General features: G+C 38.8%; 1 protein-coding gene across 2 annotated transcripts; it reads right to left on the bottom strand.

The window, feature by feature from the left end:
* Positions 1 to 222: 222 nt before the first annotated feature.
* LOC149735192 (uncharacterized) lies at positions 223 to 24,439 on the bottom strand. Of its 2 annotated transcripts, none has more exons than XM_089879369.1 (30): positions 24,278 to 24,439; positions 23,676 to 23,752; positions 23,398 to 23,443; positions 23,013 to 23,063; positions 22,539 to 22,610; positions 21,789 to 21,969; positions 21,231 to 21,349; positions 20,820 to 20,932; positions 20,401 to 20,515; positions 20,056 to 20,138; positions 19,530 to 19,745; positions 19,158 to 19,228; positions 18,729 to 18,832; positions 18,167 to 18,353; positions 17,143 to 17,322; positions 16,765 to 16,944; positions 16,273 to 16,391; positions 14,422 to 14,518; positions 14,147 to 14,260; positions 13,882 to 14,004; positions 13,358 to 13,451; positions 12,935 to 13,037; positions 12,402 to 12,474; positions 12,032 to 12,159; positions 11,720 to 11,788; positions 3,440 to 3,539; positions 3,179 to 3,321; positions 2,680 to 2,834; positions 2,138 to 2,313; positions 223 to 1,360 (listed from the first exon to the last, which is right to left on the bottom strand). In XM_089879369.1, the coding sequence occupies exons 2-30, from the start codon at positions 23,723 to 23,725 to the stop codon at positions 1,293 to 1,295; spliced, it is 3,330 nt and encodes a 1,109-aa protein (XP_089735495.1). In that variant the 5' UTR covers positions 23,726 to 23,752; positions 24,278 to 24,439; the 3' UTR covers positions 223 to 1,292. The 2 variants fall into 2 exon arrangements, with proteins under 2 accessions (XP_089735495.1, XP_089735494.1); XM_089879368.1 differs by having other exon boundaries at positions 12,399 to 12,474; positions 24,278 to 24,438.
* Between the last annotated feature and the right edge of the window lie 158 nt (positions 24,440 to 24,597).

The following is a 24,597-nucleotide window of genomic DNA, read 5'->3' as shown; positions in this document are numbered from 1 at the left end:
ACCACCGCAATGACTTGTTAAATGCTAACCGTCGTATTGACATGTTAAATGCAACTGCTGCACTGACCACATGCAACTTTGTTTCGCTTTCTACATCTAAACACCAACCGCATATAAATAAATACTTCAACAGTTTAAATAAACGAAACACCCAACAAACCTTGCTTTATATCTCTGCTGCCCCTAGCGGATAATCTTTTCCTCCCCTGTCATTGAAACACCTTGTAAGTTTGACCAGTTTTAATTTTTGAACAAAATTTCGAATTTAAATTCCCAAACTAACCCAAAGTCCAAATGTTTGAAGCAGAAGGAACGAAAGCAACAAAAGATTGAAATATTAAAGCAGCAATAAGAACAATTGTCTAATTATTCCAGCACCTGGGGGAGAATGCGCAAAGTAGCATAACCTTTGGTTGAGCATTCGTTAAGATCAACGAAAAGCAGGGTATATGATATCTATGTTACGTTGCGCATTCGGCGAGAATTTAACTAAAACGAAAACTTTGTGAAAAATGAAGAAAACGTAAAAATATCTTTAAGATTTCCGAATAATTGTTTTATGATGTCATAATCATTGTTACATCATATTACAATGTTTTTATGAGAATTATTTTAACGGATATTTCCTTGTTTTAAAGAAATTATCGGAAATAATAATGAAAGCATTCTAAACAAACAATTACACACATGATGTAACAATTACGCAACAATTATATATTTACAAGAAACAAAATTCAATCCAATTTCGCAAAAAAAATTTTTTATAATCAAGTTATTTTTAGTTTAACGAAAAAACGACAAAACTTGATCAAAGATTCTACTTTTGGCCAAAAGAGTGAATTTTATATTTACCATCGTTTGACAACAATATTTACCTAACATGCAAGTTGTTTTAAATAAAAGGAAAAACATGACACACAATACCAACAATGTTCAGAAACATATTTTTACATTTTTGCAGCAAAACCAAATTTTAATTTTTTTGATATTTTGAATTAAAATGTTCAGAACTCCAACAATTTTGTCAAAAAACCAGGAAGTTACATTCTTCCCCTTTGTTTTTACTGCGTTTTACGAGATTTTGCATCAAAATAAATAAAATTCCCAATATTTTTGCCACAAATTTAAAACACGCAAGCAAAATTTTGGGGCAAAAAACATTTGTTTTAAACTTCATGGCTGAGGAGTATTTTACTTTAAGCCACCCCATGTGTTTTTCCCGTGTTTGTTTCAAAATTATTCCTGGAATGTGTTCCACCAGTTCTGTTGAAAATATTCCAAGGTTCTTTATTTCACTGGTTTTGTTGTTGTTGTTGTGGATAAGCTTGGATGACTTGCTGGGCTTGTGGGGGGTGTTGGTCTGCAGGGTAATATTGAACTAATAATAATACAGGGAGTGCTGGGTGAATCAATCTGCACATTCAGTAACACTCCAATGCCAACATAAAACTTAAAAACATGTTTCAAAGAAAGTAATTTATTAATTAAATTCATGAGGTGTAGATTTATGCTTGGCTTAACTGTTAACTTTAACATAAAATGAAATCCTTGTTATTATAAGATATCTATGTTTAATATAAGATATCTATGTTTAATATAAGATATCTATGTTTAATATAGGATATCTATGTTAATATAAGATATCTATGTTAATATAAGATATCTATGTTTAATATAAGATATATATGTTTAATATAAGATATCTATGTTTAATATAAGATATCTATGTTAAATATAAGATATCTATGTTTAATATAAGATATCTATGTTTAATATAAGATATCTATGTTAAATATAAGATATCTATGTTTAATATAAGATATCTATGTTAAATATAAGATATCTATGTTTAATATAAGATATCTATGTTTAATATAAGATATCTATGTTAAATATAAGATATCTATGTTAATATAAGATATCTATGTTTAATATAAGATATCTATGTTTAATATAAGATATCTATGTTAAATATAAGATATCTATGTTTAATATAAGATATCTATGTTTAATATAAGATATCTATGTTAAATATAAGATATCTATGTTTAATATAAGATATCTATGTTTAATATAAGATATCTATGTTAAATATAAGATATCTATGTTTAATATAAGATATATATGTTCCACTCACATGATCTCGGAGTAGCAGCAAGGTAAGGAGCGGGCACATGCGTCGTTGTCGTAGCAACAGCTGGTTGTAAGTAACCTTGTTGAGCACCGGGTGGCGCTGGAGGGCCACCACCGTGAGTTTGTTGAACCATCATTATTCGTTGGTTGGGGGGGAACGTTTGGAACGTAGCGTGGGGGCTGTTTGGGGGTGATAGGGGTTAGTGGGGGGTATATATACACATAGGGGCTTGTTAGGCTCCCTGGCTCACTAATAATTTTCATAGAACAAAAACAAATGTATTGCAACTTGGGGGTTGGTGGGGTAATGTTATATATACATGGGGTTAAGATGGCAGTGGGTGCTTTGGAGATGTAACCAAACTTTTGGGGGTTAAAGCTGTTTCGTTCAATTATTTTGAAAATTAGCTTATATAATTACCACATATATAAAACACATCAGTAGTTCTATACATTACATGGAATTAAATGTATAAATATAACTATAAAATATACCTATTTCTACAAGTAATACATAGGTAATATGTCATATGTTATGTATCTGACCTGTTAGGAACCATAGTTTGTGGGGTGTGCATCCCTCCTGGTGTTGGGTGGGGTACCACTTGTTGGTAGTATGGTTGGGGTGATGGGATAACTTGGGTTGGGGGGTTTTGTGGGGGTAAGTTGGGTGCAGCAGGGCTGGTAGGGGGAATGTGACCCTGTGGGGTAACATGGGTTAGTGGGGTATAGGCACCAAACCTGGGGTGGCAGGCTGCCTATCTTTTACACTGTATTAATCAGTAAACATTACAACCAATAAGTTAGATTTGTTTCACAGGATTGTGTGTCTAACTATCCCTGCCTCCCCTGTGTTTATATAAGTTTTGCGCCAATGTTATTGTATATACTACCTACATACATGGTTTATGGATGGGTGTATTCATGCCTTTAGTTGGATATAATAGACGTCTGTGTTCTTGGACACTTAACGACAATTGCTCCAACCCAGTGGTCACTTATCGGTTCTAGCTTTTGACACAATGTTATATAATTAATACTTCACCTGGTTGGGCGTGTGGGCGGAGTGAGGGCGTGTCTGTTGCATATATGCTTGTTGCTGTTGTTGGGGCTGTTGTTGTTGTTGTTGCTGCTGTTGTTGTTGTTGTTGCTGTTGTTGTACTTGTACATGGGCTGGCTGGTAACTCGCTAAAAGTAACACAACATAAATACTTATCTCTTCGAATACGATGGCGAAGATCAAATTATTTTTAGCAAAACAACAGTCGTTAAAACACGCTAAACCAGAGGCGTAATACGAACTTACCATATATTTGGTCGGTGTATGGGGGGCCACGTGGGGTTGTAGGTTGCATTATGTGACCGGCAGGAGTCGTCGCGTACATTATCGGCTCCATGCCGTAGTGCTGCGGGGCAAAGTGGGTCAGAATGGGGTAAAGTGGTTTAGAATGGGTCAAAGTGGTTTAGAATGGGTCAAAGTGGTTTAGAATGGGTCAAAGTGGTTTAGAATGGGTCAAAGTGGTTTAGAATGGGGTAAAGTGGATTAGAATGGGACAAAGTGGTTTAGAATGGATCAAAGTGGTTTAGAATGGGTCAAAGTGGTTTAGAATGGGGTAAAGTGGTTTAGAATGGGTCAAAGTGGTTTAGAATGGGGTAAAGTGGTTTAGAATGGGGCAAAGTGGTTTAGAATGGGTCAAAGTGGTTTAGAATGGGTCAAAGTGTTTTAGAATGGGTCAAAGTGGTTTAGAATGGGTCAAAGTGGTTTAGAATGGGGTAAAGTGGTTTAGAATGGGACAAAGTGGTTTAGAATGGGTCAAAGTGGTTTATAATGGGTCAAAGTGGTTTAGAATGGGTCAAAGTGGTTTAGAATGGGTCAAAGTGGTTTAGAATGGGGTAAAGTGGATTAGAATGGGACAAAGTGGTTTAGAATGGATCAAAGTGGTTTAGAATGGGTCAAAGTGGTTTAGAATGGGTCAAAGTGCTTTATAAGGGGTCAAAGTGGTTTAGAATGGGGTAAAGTGGTTTATAAAGGGTCAAAGTGGTTTAGAATGGGTCAAAGTGGTTTAAAAGGGATCAAAGTGGTTTAGAATGGATCAAAGTGGTTTAGAATGGGTCAAAGTGGTTTATAAGGGGTCAAAGTGGTTTAGAATAGATCAAAGTGGTTTAGAATGGATCAAAGTGGTTTAGAATGGGGTAAAGTGGTTTATAATGGGTCAAAGTGGTTTAGAATGGGTCAAAGTGGTTTAGAATGGGACAAAGTGGTTTAGAATGGGTCAAAGTGGTTTAGAATGGGACAAAGTGGTTTAGAATGGGGCAAAGTGGTTTAGAATGAGACAAAGTGGTTTAGAATGGGTCAAAGTGGTTTAGAATGGGACAAAGTGGTTTAGAATGGGTCAAAGTGGTATATAATGGGTCAAAGTGGTTTAGAATGGGACAAAGTGGTTTAGAATGGGTCAAAGTGGTTTAGAATGGGACAAAGTGGTTTAGAATGGGGCAAAGTGGTTTAGAATGGGTCAAAGTGGTTTAGAATGGGTCAAAGTGGTTTAGAATGGGGCAAAGTGGTTTAGAATGGGACAAAGTGGTTTAGAATGGGGCAAAGTGGTTTAGAATGGGTCGAAGTGGTTTAGAATGGGTCGAAGTGGTTTAGAATGGGACAAAGTGGTTTAGAATGGGGCAAAGTGGTTTATAATGGGTCAAAGTGGTTTAGAATGGGTCAAAGTGGTTTAGAATGGGTCAAAGTGGTTTAGAATGGGTCAAAGTGGTTTAGAATGGGACAAAGTGGTTTAGAATGGGTCAAAGTGGTTTAGAATGGGTCAAAGTGGTTTAGAATGGGTCAAAGTGGTTTAGAATGGGTCAAAGTAGTTTATAATAGGTCAAAGTGGTTTAGAATGGGTCAAAGTGGTTTAGAATGGGTCAAAGTGGTTTAGAATGGGACAAAGTGGTTTAGAATGGGGCAAAGTGGTTTAGAATGGGGCAAAGTGGTTTAGAATGGGGCAAAGTGGTTTATAATGGGTCAAAGTGGTTTAGAATGGGACAAAGTGGTTTATAATGGGTCAAAGTGGTTTAGAATGGGACAAAGTGGTTACGAATGGGGCAAAGTGGTTTAGAATGGGACAAAGTGGTTACGAATGGGGCAAAGTGGTTTAGAATGTGTCAAAGTGGTTTAGAATGGGTCAAAGTGGTTTAGAATGGGTCAAAGTGGTTTAGAATGGGACAAAGTGGTTTAGAATGGGTCAAAGTAGTTTATAATGGGACAAAGTGGTTTAGAATGGGTCAAAGTGGTTTAGAATGGGTCAAAGTGGTTTAGAATGGGACAAAGTGGTTAAGAATGGGACAAAGTGGTTTAGAATGGGTCAAAGTGGTTTAGAATGGGTCAAAGTGGTTTAGAATGGGTCAAAGTGGTTTAGAATGGGGTAAAGTGGTTTAGAATGGGTCAAAGTGGTTTAGAATGGGTCAAAGTGGTTTATAATGGGTCAAAGTGGTTTAGAATAGATCAAAGTGGTTTAGAATGGATCAAAGTGGTTTAGAATGGGGTAAAGTGGTTTATAATGGGTCAAAGTGGTTTAGAATGGGTCAAAGTGGTTTAGAATGGGACAAAGTGGTTTAGAATGGGGCAAAGTGGTTTAGAATGAGACAAAGTGGTTAAGAATGGGGCAAAGTGGTTTAGAATGGGACAAAGTGGTTTAGAATGGGTCAAAGTGGTTTAGAATGGGACAAAGTGGTTTAGAATGGGACAAAGTGGTTTAGAATGGGTCAAAGTGGTATATAATGGGTCAAAGTGGTTTAGAATGGGACAAAGTGGTTTAGAATGGGTCAAAGTGGTTTAGAATGGGACAAAGTGGTTTAGAATGGGGCAAAGTGGTTTAGAATGGGTCAAAGTGGTTTAGAATGGGTCAAAGTGGTTTAAAATGGGACAAAGTGGTTTAGAATGGGGCAAAGTGGTTTAGAATGGGACAAAGTGGTTTAGAATGGGGCAAAGTGGTTTAGAATGGGTCGAAGTGGTTTAGAATGGGACAAAGTGGTTTAGAATGGGGCAAAGTGGTTTATAATGGGTCAAAGTGGTTTAGAATGGGTCAAAGTGGTTTAGAATGGGTCAAAGTGGTTTAGAATGGGTCAAAGTGGTTTAGAATGGGACAAAGTGGTTTAGAATGGGGCAAAGTGGCTTAGAATGGGACAAAGTGGTTTAGAATGGGTCAAAGTAGTTTATAATGGGTCAAAGTGGTTTAGAATGGGTCAAAGTGGTTTAGAATGGGACAAAGTGGTTTAGAATGGGGCAAAGTGGTTTAGAATGGGGCAAAGTGGTTTATAATGGGTCAAAGTGGTTTAGAATGGGACAAAGTGGTTTATAATGGGTCAAAGTGGTTTAGAATGGGACAAAGTGGTTACGAATGGGGCAAAGTGGTTTAGACTGTGTCAAAGTGGTTTAGAATGGGTCAAAGTGGTTTAGAATGGGTCAAAGTGGTTTAGAATGGGTCAAAGTAGTTTATAATGGGACAAAGTGGTTTAGAATGGGTCAAAGTGGTTTAGAATGGGTCAAAGTGGTTTAGAATGGGACAAAGTGGTTAAGAATGGGACAAAGTGGTTTAGAATGGGTCAAAGTGGTTTATAATGGGTCAAAGTGGTTTAGAATGGGTCAAAGTGGTTTAGAATGGGGTAAAGTGGTTTAGAATGGGTCAAAGTGGTTTAGAATGGGTCAAAGTGGTTTATAATGGGTCAAAGTGGTTTAGAATGGGTCAAAGTGGTTTAGAATGGGTCAAAGTGGTTTAGAATGGGGTAAAGTGGTTAAGAATGGGTCAAAGTGGTTTAGAATGGGCCAAAAGGGTTTAGAATGGGTCAAAGTGGTTTAGAATGGGTCAAAGTGGTTTAGAATGGGTCAAAGTGGTTTAGAATGGGTCAAAGTTGTTTAGAATAGGGCAAAGTGGTTTAGAATGGGTCAAAGTTGTTTAGAATGGGGCAAAGTGGTTTAGAATGGGTCAAATTTGTTTAGAATGGGGCAAAGTGGTTAAGAATGGGACAAAGTGGTTTAGAATGGGACAAAGTGGTTAAGAATGGGACAAAGTGGTTTAGAATGGGTCAAAGTGGTTTATAATGGGTCAAAGTGGTTTATAATGGGTCAAAGTGGTTTAGAATGGGTCAAAGTGGTTTAGAATGGGGTAAAGTGGTTTAGAATGGGTCAAAGTGGTTTAGAATGGGTCAAAGTGGTTTATAATGGGTCAAAGTGGTTTAGAATGGGTCAAAGTGGTTTAGAATGGGTCAAAGTGGTTTAGAATGGGGTAAAGTGGTTAAGAATGGGTCAAAGTGGTTTAGAATGGGCCAAAAGGGTTTAGAATGGGTCAAAGTGGTTTAGAATGGGTCAAAGTGGTTTAGAATGGGTCAAAGTGGTTTAGAATGGGTCAAAGTTGTTTAGAATGGGGCAAAGTGGTTTAGAATGAGTCAAAGTTGTTTAGAATGGGGCAAAGTGGTTTAGAATGGGTCAAATTTGTTTAGAATGGGGCAAAGTGGTTAAGAATGGGACAAAGTGGTTTAGAATGGGTCAAAGTGGTTTATAATGGGTCAAAGTGGTTTAGAATGGGGTAAAGTGGTTTAGAATGGGTCAAAGTGGTTTAGAATGGGTCAAAGTGGTTTAGAATGGGTCAAAGTGGTTTAGAATGGGTCAAAGTGGTTTAGAATGGGTCAAAGTGGTTTAGAATGGGTCAAAGTGGTTTAGAATGGGGTAAAGTGGTTTAGAATGGGTCAAAGTGGTTTAGAATGGGTCAAAGTGGTTTAGAATGGGTCAAGGTGGTTTAGAATGGGGTAAAGTGGTTTAGAATGGGTCAAAGTGGTTTAGAATGGGTCAAAGTGGTTTAGAATGGGTCAAAGTGGTTTAGAATGGGTCAAAGTGGTTTAGAATGGGGTAAAGTGGTTTAGAATGGGTCAAAGTGGTTTAGAATGGGTCAAAGTGGTTTATAATGGGTCAAAGTGGTTTATAATGGGACAAAGTGGTTTATAATGGGTCAAAGTGGTTTAGAATGGGGTAAAGTGGTTTAGAATGGGTCAAAGTGGTTTATAATGGGGTAAAGTGGTTTAGAATGGGTCAAAGTGGTTTATAATGTGTCAAAGTGGTTTAGAATGGGACAAAGTGGTTTAGAATGGGACAAAGTGGTTTAGAATGGGTCAAAAGGGTTTATAATGGGGCAAAGTGGTTCATAATGGGGCAAAGTGGTTTATAATGGGTCAAAGTGGTTTAGAATGGGTCAAAGTGGTTTAGAATGGGGCAAAGTGGTTTAGAATGTGTCAAAGTGGTTTAGAATGGGTCAAAGTGGTTTAGAATGGGTCAAAGTGGTTTATAATGGGACAAAGTGGTTTAGAATGGATCAAAGTGGTTTAGAATGGGTCAAAGTGGTTTATAATGGGACAAAGTGGTTTAGAATGGGTCAAAGTGGTTTAGAATGGGTCAAAGTGGTTTAGAATGGGTCAAAGTGGTTTAGAATGGGTCAAAGTGGTTTAGAATGGGTCAAAGTGGTTTAGAATGGGTCAAAGTGGTTTATAATGGGGTAAAGTGGTTTAGAATGGGTCAAAGTGGTTTATAATGTGTCAAAGTGGTTTAGAATGGGTCAAAGTGGTTTAGAATGGGACAAAGTGGTTTAGAATGGGTCAAAAGGGTTTATAATGGGGCAAAGTGGTTCATAATGGGGCAAAGTGGTTTATAATGGGTCAAAGTGGTTTAGAATGGGTCAAAGTGGTTTAGAATGGGGCAAAGTGGTTTAGAATGTGTCAAAGTGGTTTAGAATGGGTCAAAGTGGTTTATAATGGGGCAAAGTGGTTTAGAATTGGTCAAAGTGGTTTATAATGGGTCAAAGTGGTTTATAATGGGTCAAAGTGGTTTAGAATGGGACAAAGTGGTTTAGAATGGGTCAAAGTGGTTTATAATGGGTCAAAGTGGTTTAGAATGGGTCAAAGTGGTTTAGAATGGGTCAAAGTGGTTTAGAATGGGTCAAAGTGGTTTATAATGGGTCAAAGTGGTTTATAATGGGTCAAAGTGGTTTAGAATGGGGCAAAGTGGTTTATAATGGGGCAAAGTGGTTTATAATGGGGTAAAGTGGTTTAGAATGGGTCAAGGTGGTTTAGAATGGGGCAAAGTGGTTTAGAATGGGGCAAAGTGGTTTATAATGGGGTAAAGTGGTTTAGAATGGATCAAAGTGGTTTATAATGGGTCAAAGTGGTTTATAATGGGGTCAAAGTGGTTAAGAATGGGTCAAAGTGGTTTAGAATGGGGCAAAGTGGTTTAGAATGTGTCAAAGTGGTTTAGAATCGAACAAAGTGGTTTATAATGGGTCAAAGTGGTTTATAATGGGGAAAAGTGGTTTAGAATGGGTCAAAGTGGTTTATAATGAGGCAAAGTGGTTTATAATGGGTCAAAGTGGTTTAGAATGGGACAAAGTGGTTTAGAATGGGTCAAAGTGGTTTATAATGGGTCAAAGTGGTTTAGAATGGGGTAAGGTGGTTTAGAATGGGTCAAAGTGGTTTAGAATGGGACAAAGTGGTTTATAATGGGGTAAAGTGGTTTAGAATGGATCAAAGTGGTTTAGAATGGGGCAAAGTGGTTTAGAATGGGTCAAAGTTGTTTATAATGAGGCAAAGTGGTTTATAATGGGTCAAAGTGGTTTAGAATGGGACAAAGTGGTTTATAATGGGTCAAAGTGGTTTAGAATGGGACAAAGTGGTTTATAATGGGGTAAAGTGGTTTAGAATGGATCAAAGTGGTTTAGAATGGGTCAAAGTGGTTTATAATGAGGCAAAGTGGTTTATAATGGGTCAAAGTGGTTTAGAATGGGACAAAGTGGTTTAGAATGGGTCAAAGTGGTTTAGAATGGGGCAAAGTGGTTTAGAATGGGTCAAAGTGGTTTATAATGGGTCAAAGTGGTTTAGAATGGGTCAAAGTGGTTTATAATGTGTCAAAGTGGTTTATAATGGGGCAAAGTGGTTTATAATGGGGCAAAGTGGTTTAGAATGGGTCAAAGTGGTTTAGAATGGGGCAAAGTGGTTTAGAATGGGTCAAAGTGGTTTAGAATGGGGCAAAGTGGTTTATAATGGGACAAAGTGGTTTAGAATGGGTCAAAGTGGTTTATAATGTGTCAAAGTGGTTTATAATGGGGCAAAGTGGTTTAGAATGGGTCAAAGTGGTTTATAATGGGACAAAGTGGTTTAGAATGGGACAAAGTGGTTTAGAATGGGTCAAAGTGGTTTAGAATGGGTCAAAGTGGTTTATAATGAGGCAAAGTGGTTTATAATGGGTCAAAGTGGTTTAGAATGGGACAAAGTGGTTTATAATGGGGTAAAGTGGTTTAGAATGGATCAAAGTGGTTTAGAATGGGGCAAAGTGGTTTAGAATGGGTCAAAGTGGTTTAGAATGGGGCAAAGTGGTTTAGAATGGGGCAAAGTGGTTTAGAATGGGTCAAAGTGGTTTATAATGGGTCAAAGTGGTTTAGAATGGGTCAAAGTGGTTTATAATGTGTCAAAGTGGTTTATAATGGGGCAAAGTGGTTTAGAATGGGTCAAAGTGGTTTATAATGGGACAAAGTGGTTTAGAATGGGACAAAGTGGTTTAGAATGGGTCAAAGTGGTTTAGAATGGGTCAAAGTGGTTTATAATGAGGCAAAGTGGTTTATAATGGGTCAAAGTGGTTTAGAATGGGACAAAGTGGTTTATAATGGGGTAAAGTGGTTTAGAATGGATCAAAGTGGTTTAGAATGGGGCAAAGTGGTTTAGAATGGGTCAAAGTGGTTTATAATGGGTCAAAGTGGTTTAGAATGGGTCAAAGTGGTTTAGAATGGGGCAAAGTGGTTTAGAATGGGTCAAAGTGGTTTAGAATGGGGCAAAGTGGTTTAGAATGGGTCAAAGTGGTTTATAATGGGTCAAAGTGGTTTAGAATGGGTCAAAGTGGTTTATAATGTGTCAAAGTGGTTTATAATGGGGCAAAGTGGTTTATAATGGGGCAAAGTGGTTTAGAATGGGTCAAAGTGGTTTAGAATGGGGCAAAGTGGTTTAGAATGGGTCAAAGTGGTTTAGAATGGATCAAAGTGGTTTAGAATGGGTCAAAGTGGTTTAGAATGGGGCAAAGTGGTTTAGAATGGGTCAAAGTGGTTTAGAATGGGTCAAAGTGGTTTAGAATGGGGTAAAGTGGTTTAGAATGGGGCAAAGTGGTTTATAATGAGTCAAAGTGGTTTAGAATGGGTCAAAGTGGTTTAGAATGGGTCAAAGTGGTTTAGAATGGGGTAAAGTGGTTTAGAATGGGGCAAAGTGGTTTATAATGAGTCAAAGTGGTTTAGAATGGGGTAAAGTGGTTTAGAATGGGTCAAAGTGGTTTAGAATGGGGTAAAGTGGTTTAGAATGGGTCAAAGTGGTTTAGAATGGGACAAAGTGGTTAAGAATGGGACAAAGTGGTTTAGAATGGGTCAAAGTGGTTTAGAATGGGTCAAAGTGGTTTATAATGGGGTAAAGTGGTTTATAATGAGTCAAAGTGGTTTAGAATGGGGTAAAGTGGTTTAGAATGGGTCAAAGTGGTTTAGAATGGGGTAAAGTGGTTTATAATGACCATTATACTCACAGGGGGAATAGCAGGTTGTCCAGATTGCATGTGAGTTCCATGGTGAGGGGCAGCTATTACAAACTGGGCCTGCATATAATGTTCATGTTATAACGTTATATAAAGGTTTTTATGGCCAGGCTACTTGTATACTAACTTACAAACAGGTATTACATGTTATAATATATAATATTACAAACCCCATACGGGCCATACATATATATATATATAACCATAAAAGTGTAATGTGTATTAAATACAAGGTACAAGCATTATATATATAACACATAACATAAGCTGAATACACCATAAAGCACAGGGTTAAACACATACCGGATATTGATGGTGACCCTGTGTTAAGAATGGGGCCGTGGTTGGTTGGATATGCCCCATGTGATGGGGACTTAACCCCACGACGGGGCCTTCGTTTGGGGTGGGGCTCAATATGGCTTGCCCTGGAACTATTAGGAGGTTAGGGGTTAATTAGGGGTGTAGGGATTTTGTGGGGGGGTGTATTGTAATAAATGACTAATTAACCCATCCTTATTTAAAACGGCGGCTCAGTCGCTCAGTAGAAATTAATTATGAGGCTAAGAGTCGATTAACGATGGATAACTAGGAATCTACACTGATTAGTTTTAATTAAGAATGACATCACAATACATTATTAACAATGGCCATTATTACAAATAGAGATTACCACGTTTGTGCATCTGGGGTTTCCCCTGAACCATGAATGGTTGACCAGTGTTTGTGTAGTAGGTTGCCGGACCCGGCTGTAATAAAGGGGGTTATATGCAACAGGGGTTATATGCAACAGGGGTTATATGGGCTGTGAAGTAGATTATACATAGTTGTAATGAAAGGGGGTTGTGGGGATACTTAACACCATGCTGATGTTCCTACCGGGTATAATGTAAACAAACTGTTGTTGAAATGTTAATAATGTTTCATCAGCAATAACATATTGTTGGTGTTTCGTCCATGGACACATAAGTTATATCAGTGTCAAGCTATAACATCTAAGCAACAGACAGAAGTGGTATCATATTTTGTAAAGTTATGTCTCTGTCTAATTATTTATCTCAACAAGTAAATTTACTGGAAAATTGCTTGTCAGAAACTGCACTGGTTAATATTACTTTTATGTTACCTGCAATTAATTAGTGTGTGTGGGTATTTATACTGGACCAGATTGTGTAACCACTAAATAATAATAACCACCCACTAACTTACCTGCAATGGGTTGGTATGGGTGGGGGAGCTTGGGGTTGGGGGACCCCCCTTTGAAAACCTTGGGGTGAATTCCTTTGCGTCAGGGTTGAGTTGGACTTGGTTGCTGAGGTGTTAACATGGTTATTTGTTGCGATATCTTTCTTATATATTGTGACTAGGGATGTGCATGTCCGGGGTTGCACTCAAAAGCGCGTCGTATTTTTGTTACCCGGCTGAAAACTGGGCCGAGCGCCGAGCCTTATGCTATTGCTATAATGTTGCACGCGAGAGCAAAAAATAATGAAAAAAGTAAAGCAACTAAAACGTTTAAGATTTGCGATGGGCGAACCCAAGCTTTTACAACTTCAACAATATCTGTATTTATGAACAATAGCATTGTCATGCTGTTGTTACATCATTGTTACACATTATGACATCACAAACCTTGATTCTTGGGTTTGTTCCGCCTCGGAGTTTGTCGGTAAAGCAGCTTCACCACTAGTGGGCACTGTTGCTGTGGTTTCCTTTGTTTGGGGGGCTGTGCATTATGATGTCATAGTTAGCAATGTCATCATAGTGATGTCATAGTGACAGTGACATTATCAAACTATTCCATATGGGCGAGGTTAGACCTCGGATTTATGTATATTATCCCAACACCCAGGGTGCTACATCCCATTAGTGACCACTGGGTTGAAGCAATATCTGATAAAGGACACATATGACCATAATAGTAGCAGTGACGAGCCTTGAACCCATTACCTCTGGTTAACCACTGGCCCAGACATGGGCAATATATTATGTTATTGATATTATGATAAACACCTCCTAACTAATGTATAATGGCTTGTATATGTTGGTTACTACATATGCTACTTACATGCATAATGGTTGTATATGTTGGTTACTACATATGCTACTTACATGCATAATGGTTGTATATGTTGGTTACTACATATGCTACTTACATGTATAATGTGCATCAAGGTTGGGATTAATGAAAGAACCCGCAGCACTCACTGTGTTGACAGCTGGTGCGATCACTGTAAGTTGAGTTGGTATATTTATCGATGGTTGGTAGTGGGGGGGATCTGTGAGGATGATGGTCATATAACAATGCAGTGCAACACTAAAATATTTCTTATCGGGTAAAGTGTATTTTTGGTAATTTGAAAGGACACTTCAAAACATTTTAAATTTGTTTTTAAACGAACATTTTCAGACTTGTTTCACCTTGTGGGTTGGGGGGCATTCTTACGGCTGATGATGTCACAATGCCTGGTTGTGCTGAGGGAATTCCCCTGGTGGTGGTTTCCTTTTTATCATCAAGTGGGGTTCCGGGTTTTTCTGCGGGGTAAAAATGGGATTATTATTGGGTAATTGTGGGTTTTATATTTTATTTGTTCTTTCAATATTTCTATCATATTAGCACTACGAGCCCATTACAATTTTAGCAGTTACAAAACTACTAAGCTTTATTGTAATGAACTCGTAATATGGTTGGTTACCTTTGTTGGAAGGTGGTGCTCTCTGCTGCTTTGTGTGGCTGGGTGGTTTGGCTGTAACCTTACCAGCAGGTGGAGACTTTGAGTCGTCATCTTTCAACTGGGTGTAAAGCAAACAATGTTTAATTTACATTTCTATATGGGTGAGGTTCTATATGGGTGAGGTTCTATATGGGTGAGGTTATATATGGGTGAGGTCCTATATGGGTGAGGTTATATATGGGTGAGGTTCTATATGGGTGAGGTTCTATATGGGTGAGGTTCTATATGGGTGAGGTTCTATATGGGTGAGGTCCTATATGGGTGAGGTTATATATGGGTGAGGTTATATATGGGTGAGGTTATATATGGGTGAGGTTCTATATGGGTGAGGTTCTATATGGGTGAGGTTATATATGGGTGAGGTTTTATATGGGTGAGGTTATATACGGGTGAGGTTCTATATGGGTGAGGTTATATATGGGTGAGGTTATATATGGGTGAGGTTATATATGGGTGAGGTTATATATGGGTGAGGTTATATATGGGTGAGGTTCTATATGGATGAGGTTCTATATGGGTGAGGTTATATATGGGTGAGGTTTTATATGGGTGAGGTTCTATATGGGTGAGGTTATATATGGGTGAGGTTATATATGGGTGAGGTTATATATGGGTGGGGTTATATATGGGTGGGGTTATATATGGGTGGGGTTATATATGGGTGAGGTTATATATGGGTGAGGTTATATATGGGTGAGGTTCTATATGGGTGAGGTTATATATGGGTGAGGTTATATATGGGTGAGGTTATATATGGGTGAGGTTCTATATGGGTGAGGTTATATATGGGTGAGGTTATATATGGGTGAGGTTATATATGGGTGAGGTTATATATGGGTGAGGTTATATATGGGTGAGGTTATATATGGGTGAGGTTATATATGGGTGAGGTTATATATGGGTGAGGTTATATATGGGTGAGGTTCTATATGGGTGAGGTTATATATGGGTGAGGTTATATATGGGTGAGGTTATATATGGGTGAGGTTCATGGGTGAGGTTATATATGGGTGAGGTTATATATGGGTGAGGTTCTATATGGGTGAGGTTCTATATGGGTGAGGTTATATATGGGTGAGGTTATATATGGGTGAGGTTCTATATGGGTGAGGTTATATATGGGTGAGGTTATATATGGGTGAGGTTATATATGGGTGAGGTTCTATATGGGTGAGGTTATATATGGGTGAGGTTATATATGGGTGAGGTTCTATATGGGTGAGGTTATATATGGGTGAGGTTATATATGGGTGAGGTTATATATGGGTGAGGTTATATATGGGTGAGGTTATATATGGGTGAGGTTTTATATGGGTGAGGTTATATATGGGTGAGGTTATATATGGGTGAGGTTATATATGGGTGAGGTTATATATGGGTGAGGTTCATGGGTGAGGTTATATATGGGTGAGGTTATATATGGGTGAGGTTCTATATGGGTGAGGTTCTATATGGGTGAGGTTCTATATGGGTGAGGTTCTATATGGGTGAGGTTATATATGGGTGAGGTTATATATGGGTGAGGTTATATATGGGTGAGGTTATATATGGGTGAGGTTATATATGGGTGAGGTTATATATGGGTGAGGTTATATATGGGTGAGGTTATATATGGGTGAGGTTATATATGGGTGAGGTTCATGGGTGAGGTTATATATGGGTGAGGTTCATGGGTGAGGTTATATAATGAGCCATGTATGGGAATAGAGGCAACAGTTGGTTCATTACACCAATAACACCACAACACAAGTATAAGCCATGTGGATGCAAAAAAATATAAAACTACCAATAAGTTTTGAACACAAATCTTACCTTGAAGTTTTTGCCAAACTCCTTAAGTTGCTCCTTAATCTTTAATGGAGTTGTCATGTGTTGTGAGGTCATGTGACTGAGGTTGGAGTCCGAGTTCTTCTTAGTGAGGACTTTACCACCTGTAGAAACATTGTGGTGTGATGATGTCTATACTGTCTGGTGTTGTGTTGTAGTGGTTAGCGTGCCTGCATCTAACCCAGAGGTTACGGGTTCAAGGCTTGGCGCTGCTACTATTGTGAGTGTATTTTTCTTGGCTATCATATTCGAAGATATAAATAGAACCACTCAAAGTTACATACGTGGTAACCAGTATTGTAACGACTTTCACTACCCCACCATGCGAATATCAACAAGTGACACCCATGACCCATCCAACTATTGATTCAATTTCCAACAGTCAGTAGTTTTGACTGCATGGACAGTGCCTGTTGTTCCAATGTATAACAACCCTTCACATAAAGCTAAAGAGGCTACATATATTAGTCTATTCACCTTCAGTTGGTAGTTTAGACTGACTCCTCGTAGCTTGTGGTTGGGGTTGGTTGGGCGGGGTGAAACGGGGGTGGGAGGGTTGTCGTAACATACTCGGTTGCATAGGGGGTTGTTGTAGGGGTGATGGGGCTTCCCCTCGCATTGAGGGGTTAGTGGGGGGATGGTTAGGGGGGGAATGCCCTGAAATGAGAAAAACGGTAAATAATGATAATTGTTAATATACAAATAGTCTGTTATATTGGTGTATGGTGGTGCATAGTAACTGTAATGAATGGGAATAAACCAAACCAATCTAACAATCACTCGGGTTCAAAACACTAAACATGGTTATCTACATAATAGAAAAGAAAGAATAAGCGATGTCATCATAGAACTTACCTTTGGGGTAAAGAACATAACGAGGCCCTCCTGTTGGGGGTTGGGGTTGCGGGGTTTGGTATGTGGGTTGTCGTAATGTGCGTGGTTGACGTGGCCGGCTATCTACGTAGTTAGCTCCACTAGGGGGCGGAAGAGATTGTGGTTTGGGGTTGCTTTGTACAACAGAGGAATACGAGCTGTCTGTGGGGTAATGTATGGGTTGGGTGTGGGTTTGTATTGGGGTGGTGGGGTCACTATGGGAGTTATAACACAGGTGTGCTGTTCCATGCACCTCGTGCAAGCTTAGGGAGTTACCACGCATAGACAACCCATTAGTGACCACTGGGTTAAAACAATTGTCGTTAAGTATCTTACACAAGGACACAACACCCACAATGGTAGCAGCAAGCCTTGAACCCTAAACACTAGGCTAGCGGCAAGCAGGCTAACCACGATGCCAAACGAAACATCAAACGCTAATCCTCCCACTAACCTGACAACAACGCTCGGCCGTTCCTCCACGTTCGCTGTCGACTTAATATTCGAGGAACTACCCTTGTTGGTAACGCACCACCTGCGCAACACTCAGGTTTCTATACTTACAACTCAAACTTAACTGAACTTATAACAACTGACACTTGTTACAGACCATACTTCAGTAAAAGCTACTAAACCACTACGCCTATTGGCATGGTAGGAATACACTCTGTTGTTGTTGCTACCAGGTATAATGTATTTCTAGAAACAGATTTTCTTGTAAAAAAGCTAATAAGTTAGATTTATTCCAAGGATTGTGTGTCTAACTATCCCTGCCTCCCCTGTGTTTGGTGCCAATACACAACTGATAACACCGTTATTATGATCAATGGAATTCAAATTCAATCAGTCCAGAAACAATTATGTAACATAATATCAATTTTTTCCAATATAAAAAAAAATAGTTTTTCCAATATGTATGCCTATATTTATAACAGGCGGGTATATTAATAACTTACAAAAGAAAAGCGTGCAACATTTTTGAACAAAATAGAAATAATATAAATACCTTTGGTAACTTGGAAGCTCCTCATATTGCTAACACTCGGTGGAGCTGCAGAGGTGGGTCGCTCGTCAGAGGAGGTGGGTGTTTGTTTCGGCCCCCATGCCGATATTGGGGGTTGTTGGGGTACGGGGGGGTTCCGGGGTAATTGAGTGGGGGGTGTGTTGCCACTATGGTGCATACCATCGTTGCTCTGGGGGGGGGGTTAGTGATTAGTATGTTGTTGTTTTGAGCACAAAATTTAATTTAAAAAAAGAAGATTAAAATATTATTGGACAGCACTTTAGGCCATAGTTGACCCATTACCTCAGCATTGTACATGAAAATCTATAAGAGTTTGCAATTACCCTGACACCAAGGCTGCTACAACCCATTAGTGAACACTGGGTTGGAGCAATAAATAGAAAATATAAGAGCCTAGTCTTGTCTTCCATATACAATCTACAGGATAATGGTAGGCAACGTATGGTTACTCCCATACACCATGTACAACCACCAACCCCTATACACCTGTACATATATACAATACACCACTAACCCCTACATATCTACACCATATACAACTTACAGGGTAATCTGTGGTAGGCGACGCATGATTCCTCGAATAACTTTTACCGGTTGCAGTTTGTCGATTGGAACGAATCGTGTTGCCGTAGGAATTATGGTGGGCGGCTGTAATGCAGAGGGAGTGTATATAACAAAACCTATGTAACAAATATAAAGACAAGCAGTGAAACACACAACACAGGTATTAGAGACAAAGTATACCATACATCCATATGAACCTACAAATCATATACAAAACATACAACAACCTGGTGTTTTTTACTAAGACACACAACATGCAACATGCCCAACACACAACCCACGCTAATACATACAATGACGCAAACGCTAACCTCGCAGGAGGCGCGCTTTTATCAGTCATAGACATGCAAAATGCACTATAGTAGTGACTGACTAAAATAGCTGGCAAAACACACAACCCACTACCCACTATTCTCATGAAGTCTGTTCCCACGTTGATCGTCATCCCTATAATTTGATTGGTAACGCTCCTTGGCAAACCTAACAATATATTATTATTAAACCATCATCTCGTATATAATATTACTTATGAGCTACCTTATATTTCTATATGGGTGAGGTCCGTGGCACGCCATGGGGCCCAAAAACGCCAATTACCCCCAACGTTTTACCCCATATAAAGACTTATTTACTTTTATATTATGTGCTGGACCAGCAATTGTATCTTATTGTACAAGTTTGACCAATTTATTTTCATAAAACATTTTTCCTTTCATTTATATACAAATAATTTGGCAGTTTGTTTCATAAAATATTTATTAAATTATTTCCGCATACATACCTTGGTGCAATGGCATTGGGTGACGTTCCTGTTGGTCGGAACCCTTGTTTATTGGTGGGGCTGGTGGGTGACTCGTTGGTAGGGGTGTCCGACCGACCCCCTGTGTATTGTGGGGGGTTCCTTATGTTATTGTTGGGGTAATGGGGGCCGGGACGGGGGTCACGCATGTCGCGGTTGGGTACACCTCGGCCTCGACGGGGGTTCGCGTTCTGGAACCTGGGTGGAAGGTGGGGGGTTAAATAGAAGTCCGTACATAACTGTTGTGGGTACTTGACACCCAAACTAGAGTTATAACTGGGGATGGGTTGTATTAGCAGTTATATAATAACGAATATTCACAAAAAAAATGATCTCTTTCAATGAAGTAGCGAAGATTAAATTAATTAAAACTTAGAGAGAAGGGAATTAGCAGCAAAACAACCAGCATACTAGAGGTGGGTTGTGGGTTAGGGGTGATACTAGAGGTGGGGTTAGGGGTGATACTAGGGGTGGGTTGTGGGTTAGGGGTTATACTGTGGATACAAACCTGTCTTGGTTCCTTCTATCTCTTGTAGCCGAATCCCGAACAACCGAGCTAAACTTTTCCTCCTCGGTCGTTCCATCGTCTACCTGTTTATTAATGGAAACATTAGTTGTTGTGGATGTACATGTGTAGTGTTATGGTCATTGTGGTTGGGTGTGCAGATGCCACCAACAAACTGGGTTATTGGCCAACCAATTTTTAAATAATATAATAAATATATGAACACATGATATCCTATGTGAATAATAGATAGTCTACGCCCTTAGGTGGAATATATTTCTTTTTGTAGCACCGGATATTGAACACAGATGTAGTGGTTATATTAGCTTATATAAACCACCACCCCACCTCCATTCCAATGTTCTTATGATAACTTGGAGAGTTTTCGATTTCTTGCGCAACTTTCTCCGCGCGAGCTCGACGTGCTTCGTATTCGGCCGAATCTTCGTTGTCGAGTGGGGTCCTGTGTTGATGGGGGTTGTATGTAACTATATACACTTGATGGGTGTGGTACAAATTAAGAGGTGGCCCATTAACCCCAACACCCAGGGTTCTACCATCTATACACCACTAAGGCAGTTTATAAGAGATGTGTAAAGTGAGTGTAATACCCAATATTACCATTGTGGGCGTATGTGTCCTTGGGCAAGACACTTAACCATAATTGTTCCAACCCAGTGGTCACTAATGGGTTGTAGCACCCTGGGTGTTGGGACAGAATAAGACACACGTGATACCTTATACCCCCAAACAACCCCCATACTCACGTATACTCTGGTAGATTGGGATCATAACTTGATTTCACTTCAAACTTGACTCTATTGGTTTTGAACATTTCCTCAGCCCCCCATCCATTGGTGCCCGATGTCCCCTTGTCATCCTGTGGTAAACAATACATTACACACAACCATAACTATCACACAGACAACAACATAATGAAAATATTTGTGCGTAGCCATAAACATTAGGAGTGAATGTGCGAACTTTTGAAACATGGGTGGCAACATACGTTACAGCACAACAGTTTCAAGCATGGGAGAAATGGTTTAACTTTGGCCTAAATCTCTGTCTCTTTTTACCCATATTAAACAGAAATTATCACAGGGTGCTATCAAGACCCCCTAACCCCCCAGCAACCCCACACCCACCTCGAGACCCCCCCGCAACCCCACACCCACCTCGAGACCCCCAATCTCTGTAGAATCCCCTCCCCCCGTCCAGGGTTCTAACGGGCGTGGCGTCCCATTAGATGAAAATCGAGCCTCTATGTTCGCGTCTCCGTTGGACTTTACAGCTTCTGTTGGGAACAACAATGTTGTGATGCAGGTTGTCAATATATGAGGTCTTGTGTGTGGCTTCAAGTATCTATGCTATTACACATTGGCCCAAGGTGTACATAGCCAGTAACCACCAAACCTGGGGTGACGGGGCCACCCTAATATTTTCACTGCCCTAATCACTAAATGTTGGAACCAAAATTGTTTCAAAGACATGCAAGCCTAAACATTATAAAAGTATGACAGCCATGGGTATGTGTTTTATAAAGTCAAATGGTTTCGTGTTTTGTTGGTTATACCATCTAATGTTAAGCGCATCATAATTACAGGAAGTTCCTTTAACCTACATACCTTGTGTAAAGTTGAGGTCAATATCATCATATAATGTGTATGGTATCATGCGTAATAGCAGAAGTGTATGAGTCTAGATACGAGCATATAATTTGCATATCTACATACCTTGTGCAAAGTTGAGGTCCACATCATAGAAACAAGCACATGTGATATCCTTTGGCTTGAAGATCAATCTTTCCAACAAATTCTCACTAGGAGGGTATGAGGTTGGGGGAGCTTTCAATATCTCTTTCACATCCGTTGGGTCGGATTCTAATACATGGGCTGCCCCTATCACCACATCCATCTGTGGGGGATGGGGGGATTATATGCTACATGGGGTCATATGTAATGCTAAGTGGGCATCGGACACGGGTATATTGTTACAGCTAGCTAGATGTTATTATATAAGTTTCATATGTAGGGGTGTTATTGTATTGTATGTTGGACGGTATTATATATGTGGGTGATGAAGGAGGCCATTACAGGGGCAGCTCCTATACCATCTATATGGGGGTGGGGTATATATGGGTTCATATGGTGGGTTCTATTTATGCAGGGGGGCTGGGACTAAAGTTGGAGTAGAATACCAATGGAACGCCTTAAACATTCCAATACAAATCCCCTATTGGTCGGTTGGTCGAGAATTTAGGCCGGAGTCGGCCATACTAGAATAATAAATGTAAACAAAAGGTATAATGGCAGAACAATAGGGAAAGTTGGTATAAAAATGTCCATACATTCACTGATATACGTAATAAAAATGGTCTGCTGTTATCTGTACCAAGTAATAGAAGGTATGGCTATTCTATATGAGTAACCTGAAGTCCCAGGGGGTATTAGCATGATATATCGTATGGGAAATACACAACTTACGTTAGAACTTATGGTGTGAAAGACGCCGTTGTAAAGATTTCCATTTCGTACTTGGGTGTTGCATTTGGTGCCCTGTGTATTATATATGGTGTATTATATATGGTGTATTATATATGGTGTATTATATATGGTGTATTATATATGGTGTATTATAAGTAATATATGGTATAATGGTACTTGGTGGTACATTGTGTATTCATATAATTATACAATTCTTGAAAACCTTCAAATTTAAGTTGTAATAAAGTTAAAATGAAGTGTTGCTAATGTTTACTGATTAATGCAGTGCAAAACATTGGGGTATGCCTGCCCACCCTGCCACCCCAGGTTTGGTACAAGTATTTTGTATAATACATATATACATAACACATTGTCCTCATCCTCAAACATTTAAAACACCAAAACTATCCTCACAGTCCGTGTCATAACTCCTAATTTAAATATTTCACCACTACGACCCACACGATGACTCACCACTAGAGACAGCAGAGTGTGGACGAACCTTGTGTTGGTGTATACGCCCTCCTATGTAATAAACGTAGTTGTGATGTCATAATGGTATCATTATATATGCGTAGGTTACAGTTGGTAATGCAATAAAAATTATCAGTCATGCAGAAAAAGCAATCACCCACAAAGTAAAATACGTGGTAATTACTAAGTGGGCAGAAGGTGTATGAGACAGAACACCCGTTTTATTTACGACTGTCGTTGCCCCGCCATGCGAGGATAAATAAGTTACATTTATATAACAAACTTTCAAAATGAAACACTAAATACTTTCACGCTTAGAAACACATTAACAACAAACAATGAATATTCCAATTATACTAAGTATGTCAATACAAGTATAACTTACCAAAGCATTGGGAGGGCCGGACTTGGTACGACTTGCGCTACGATTGCTGCGGAATATCAAAATAGATGTTATTATATGGGGCCATGGGGGTTTATACAATGAATATGTGAGATACAATGAAACAACCATACACCACACACATAGGTGTATTTGGGTTTTGCAAAAACTTTGGTATGAAATGTCATCTAGACATGCTGAATGTTATGACGGCTTCACGTATACACCCCGTTAAACAATACATCCCAAACATTACCCCACAGACCCCACAGACCCCATACCTGCTTGCTGGTTTAACTTTTCTGTTTTTATTCCCGCTTGACATTGTCATCTATTATCATAATATGAACAAAATATCCTGGAAGCAAAATTAAATATAAGGTAACTGTATAGTAAGCATTGATAATGAAAAATTTTAAAACTTTAGCTCAAATATCTGGCTAGAATTATTTTTGACTTCAAATTGTTTCTTAAACACGGGAACAACAGGAAACAATCAAACAATCATTGAACACCTCATGAAGTAACAATGGTCATTATCGAGGACAATTGTTATCAATAATTGTTGAAACATGTTTGTTACAAAACTAATAAAGTGTGCATAACTTTTTGTGACGTCATAGCACAAAGAAGAGACAAAAAGTAGACAATACAATTAGGGGTTGGGGCCCACATTGGAAAGATTGCTTGTAAAAAACTTGAAAAATATTCTTCTTGTAAAAACCTCTGCATTAATGCAGCGGGTTGATTGGTGGGTATACACTTATAGGTAACTTGTTAATTAAATGCACAAAGTCTCATGCAACTCCCACATATAACATCATAATGCATCATACATGACATCATAATGCATCATATATGACATCATAATGGCAATACACACCTGATAATGTTGATTGTTTTAAAGGAGGCTTCTTGTTAACTTATGAGAATCCAACCTTTATAAGATTTCTATTGTAATTGTGATATTTGCAAACTCGCAAAAACACGTAGTATTGTAATGTGGTGAACACTTAACAATACCTGGGAACATAGAAACAATATTATTAACATAGACACAACATTAATGAGATGTTTTATAAAACATGAATATTCATCACAAATTGTTGTTAATTTATAAATAATCAACAAATAAACAAACTGAACAAACAAAACTCAAACTTCCTTAAACTGTGTTAATATCTTGCAAACAAATCCAACTTC

Source organism: Ciona robusta, chromosome 6, assembly GCF_009617815.1.
Source record: "Ciona robusta chromosome 6, ASM961781v2".
Lineage (NCBI taxonomy): Eukaryota > Metazoa > Chordata > Ascidiacea > Phlebobranchia > Cionidae > Ciona > Ciona robusta.
This window is presented reverse-complemented; position numbering and strand designations above follow the sequence as displayed.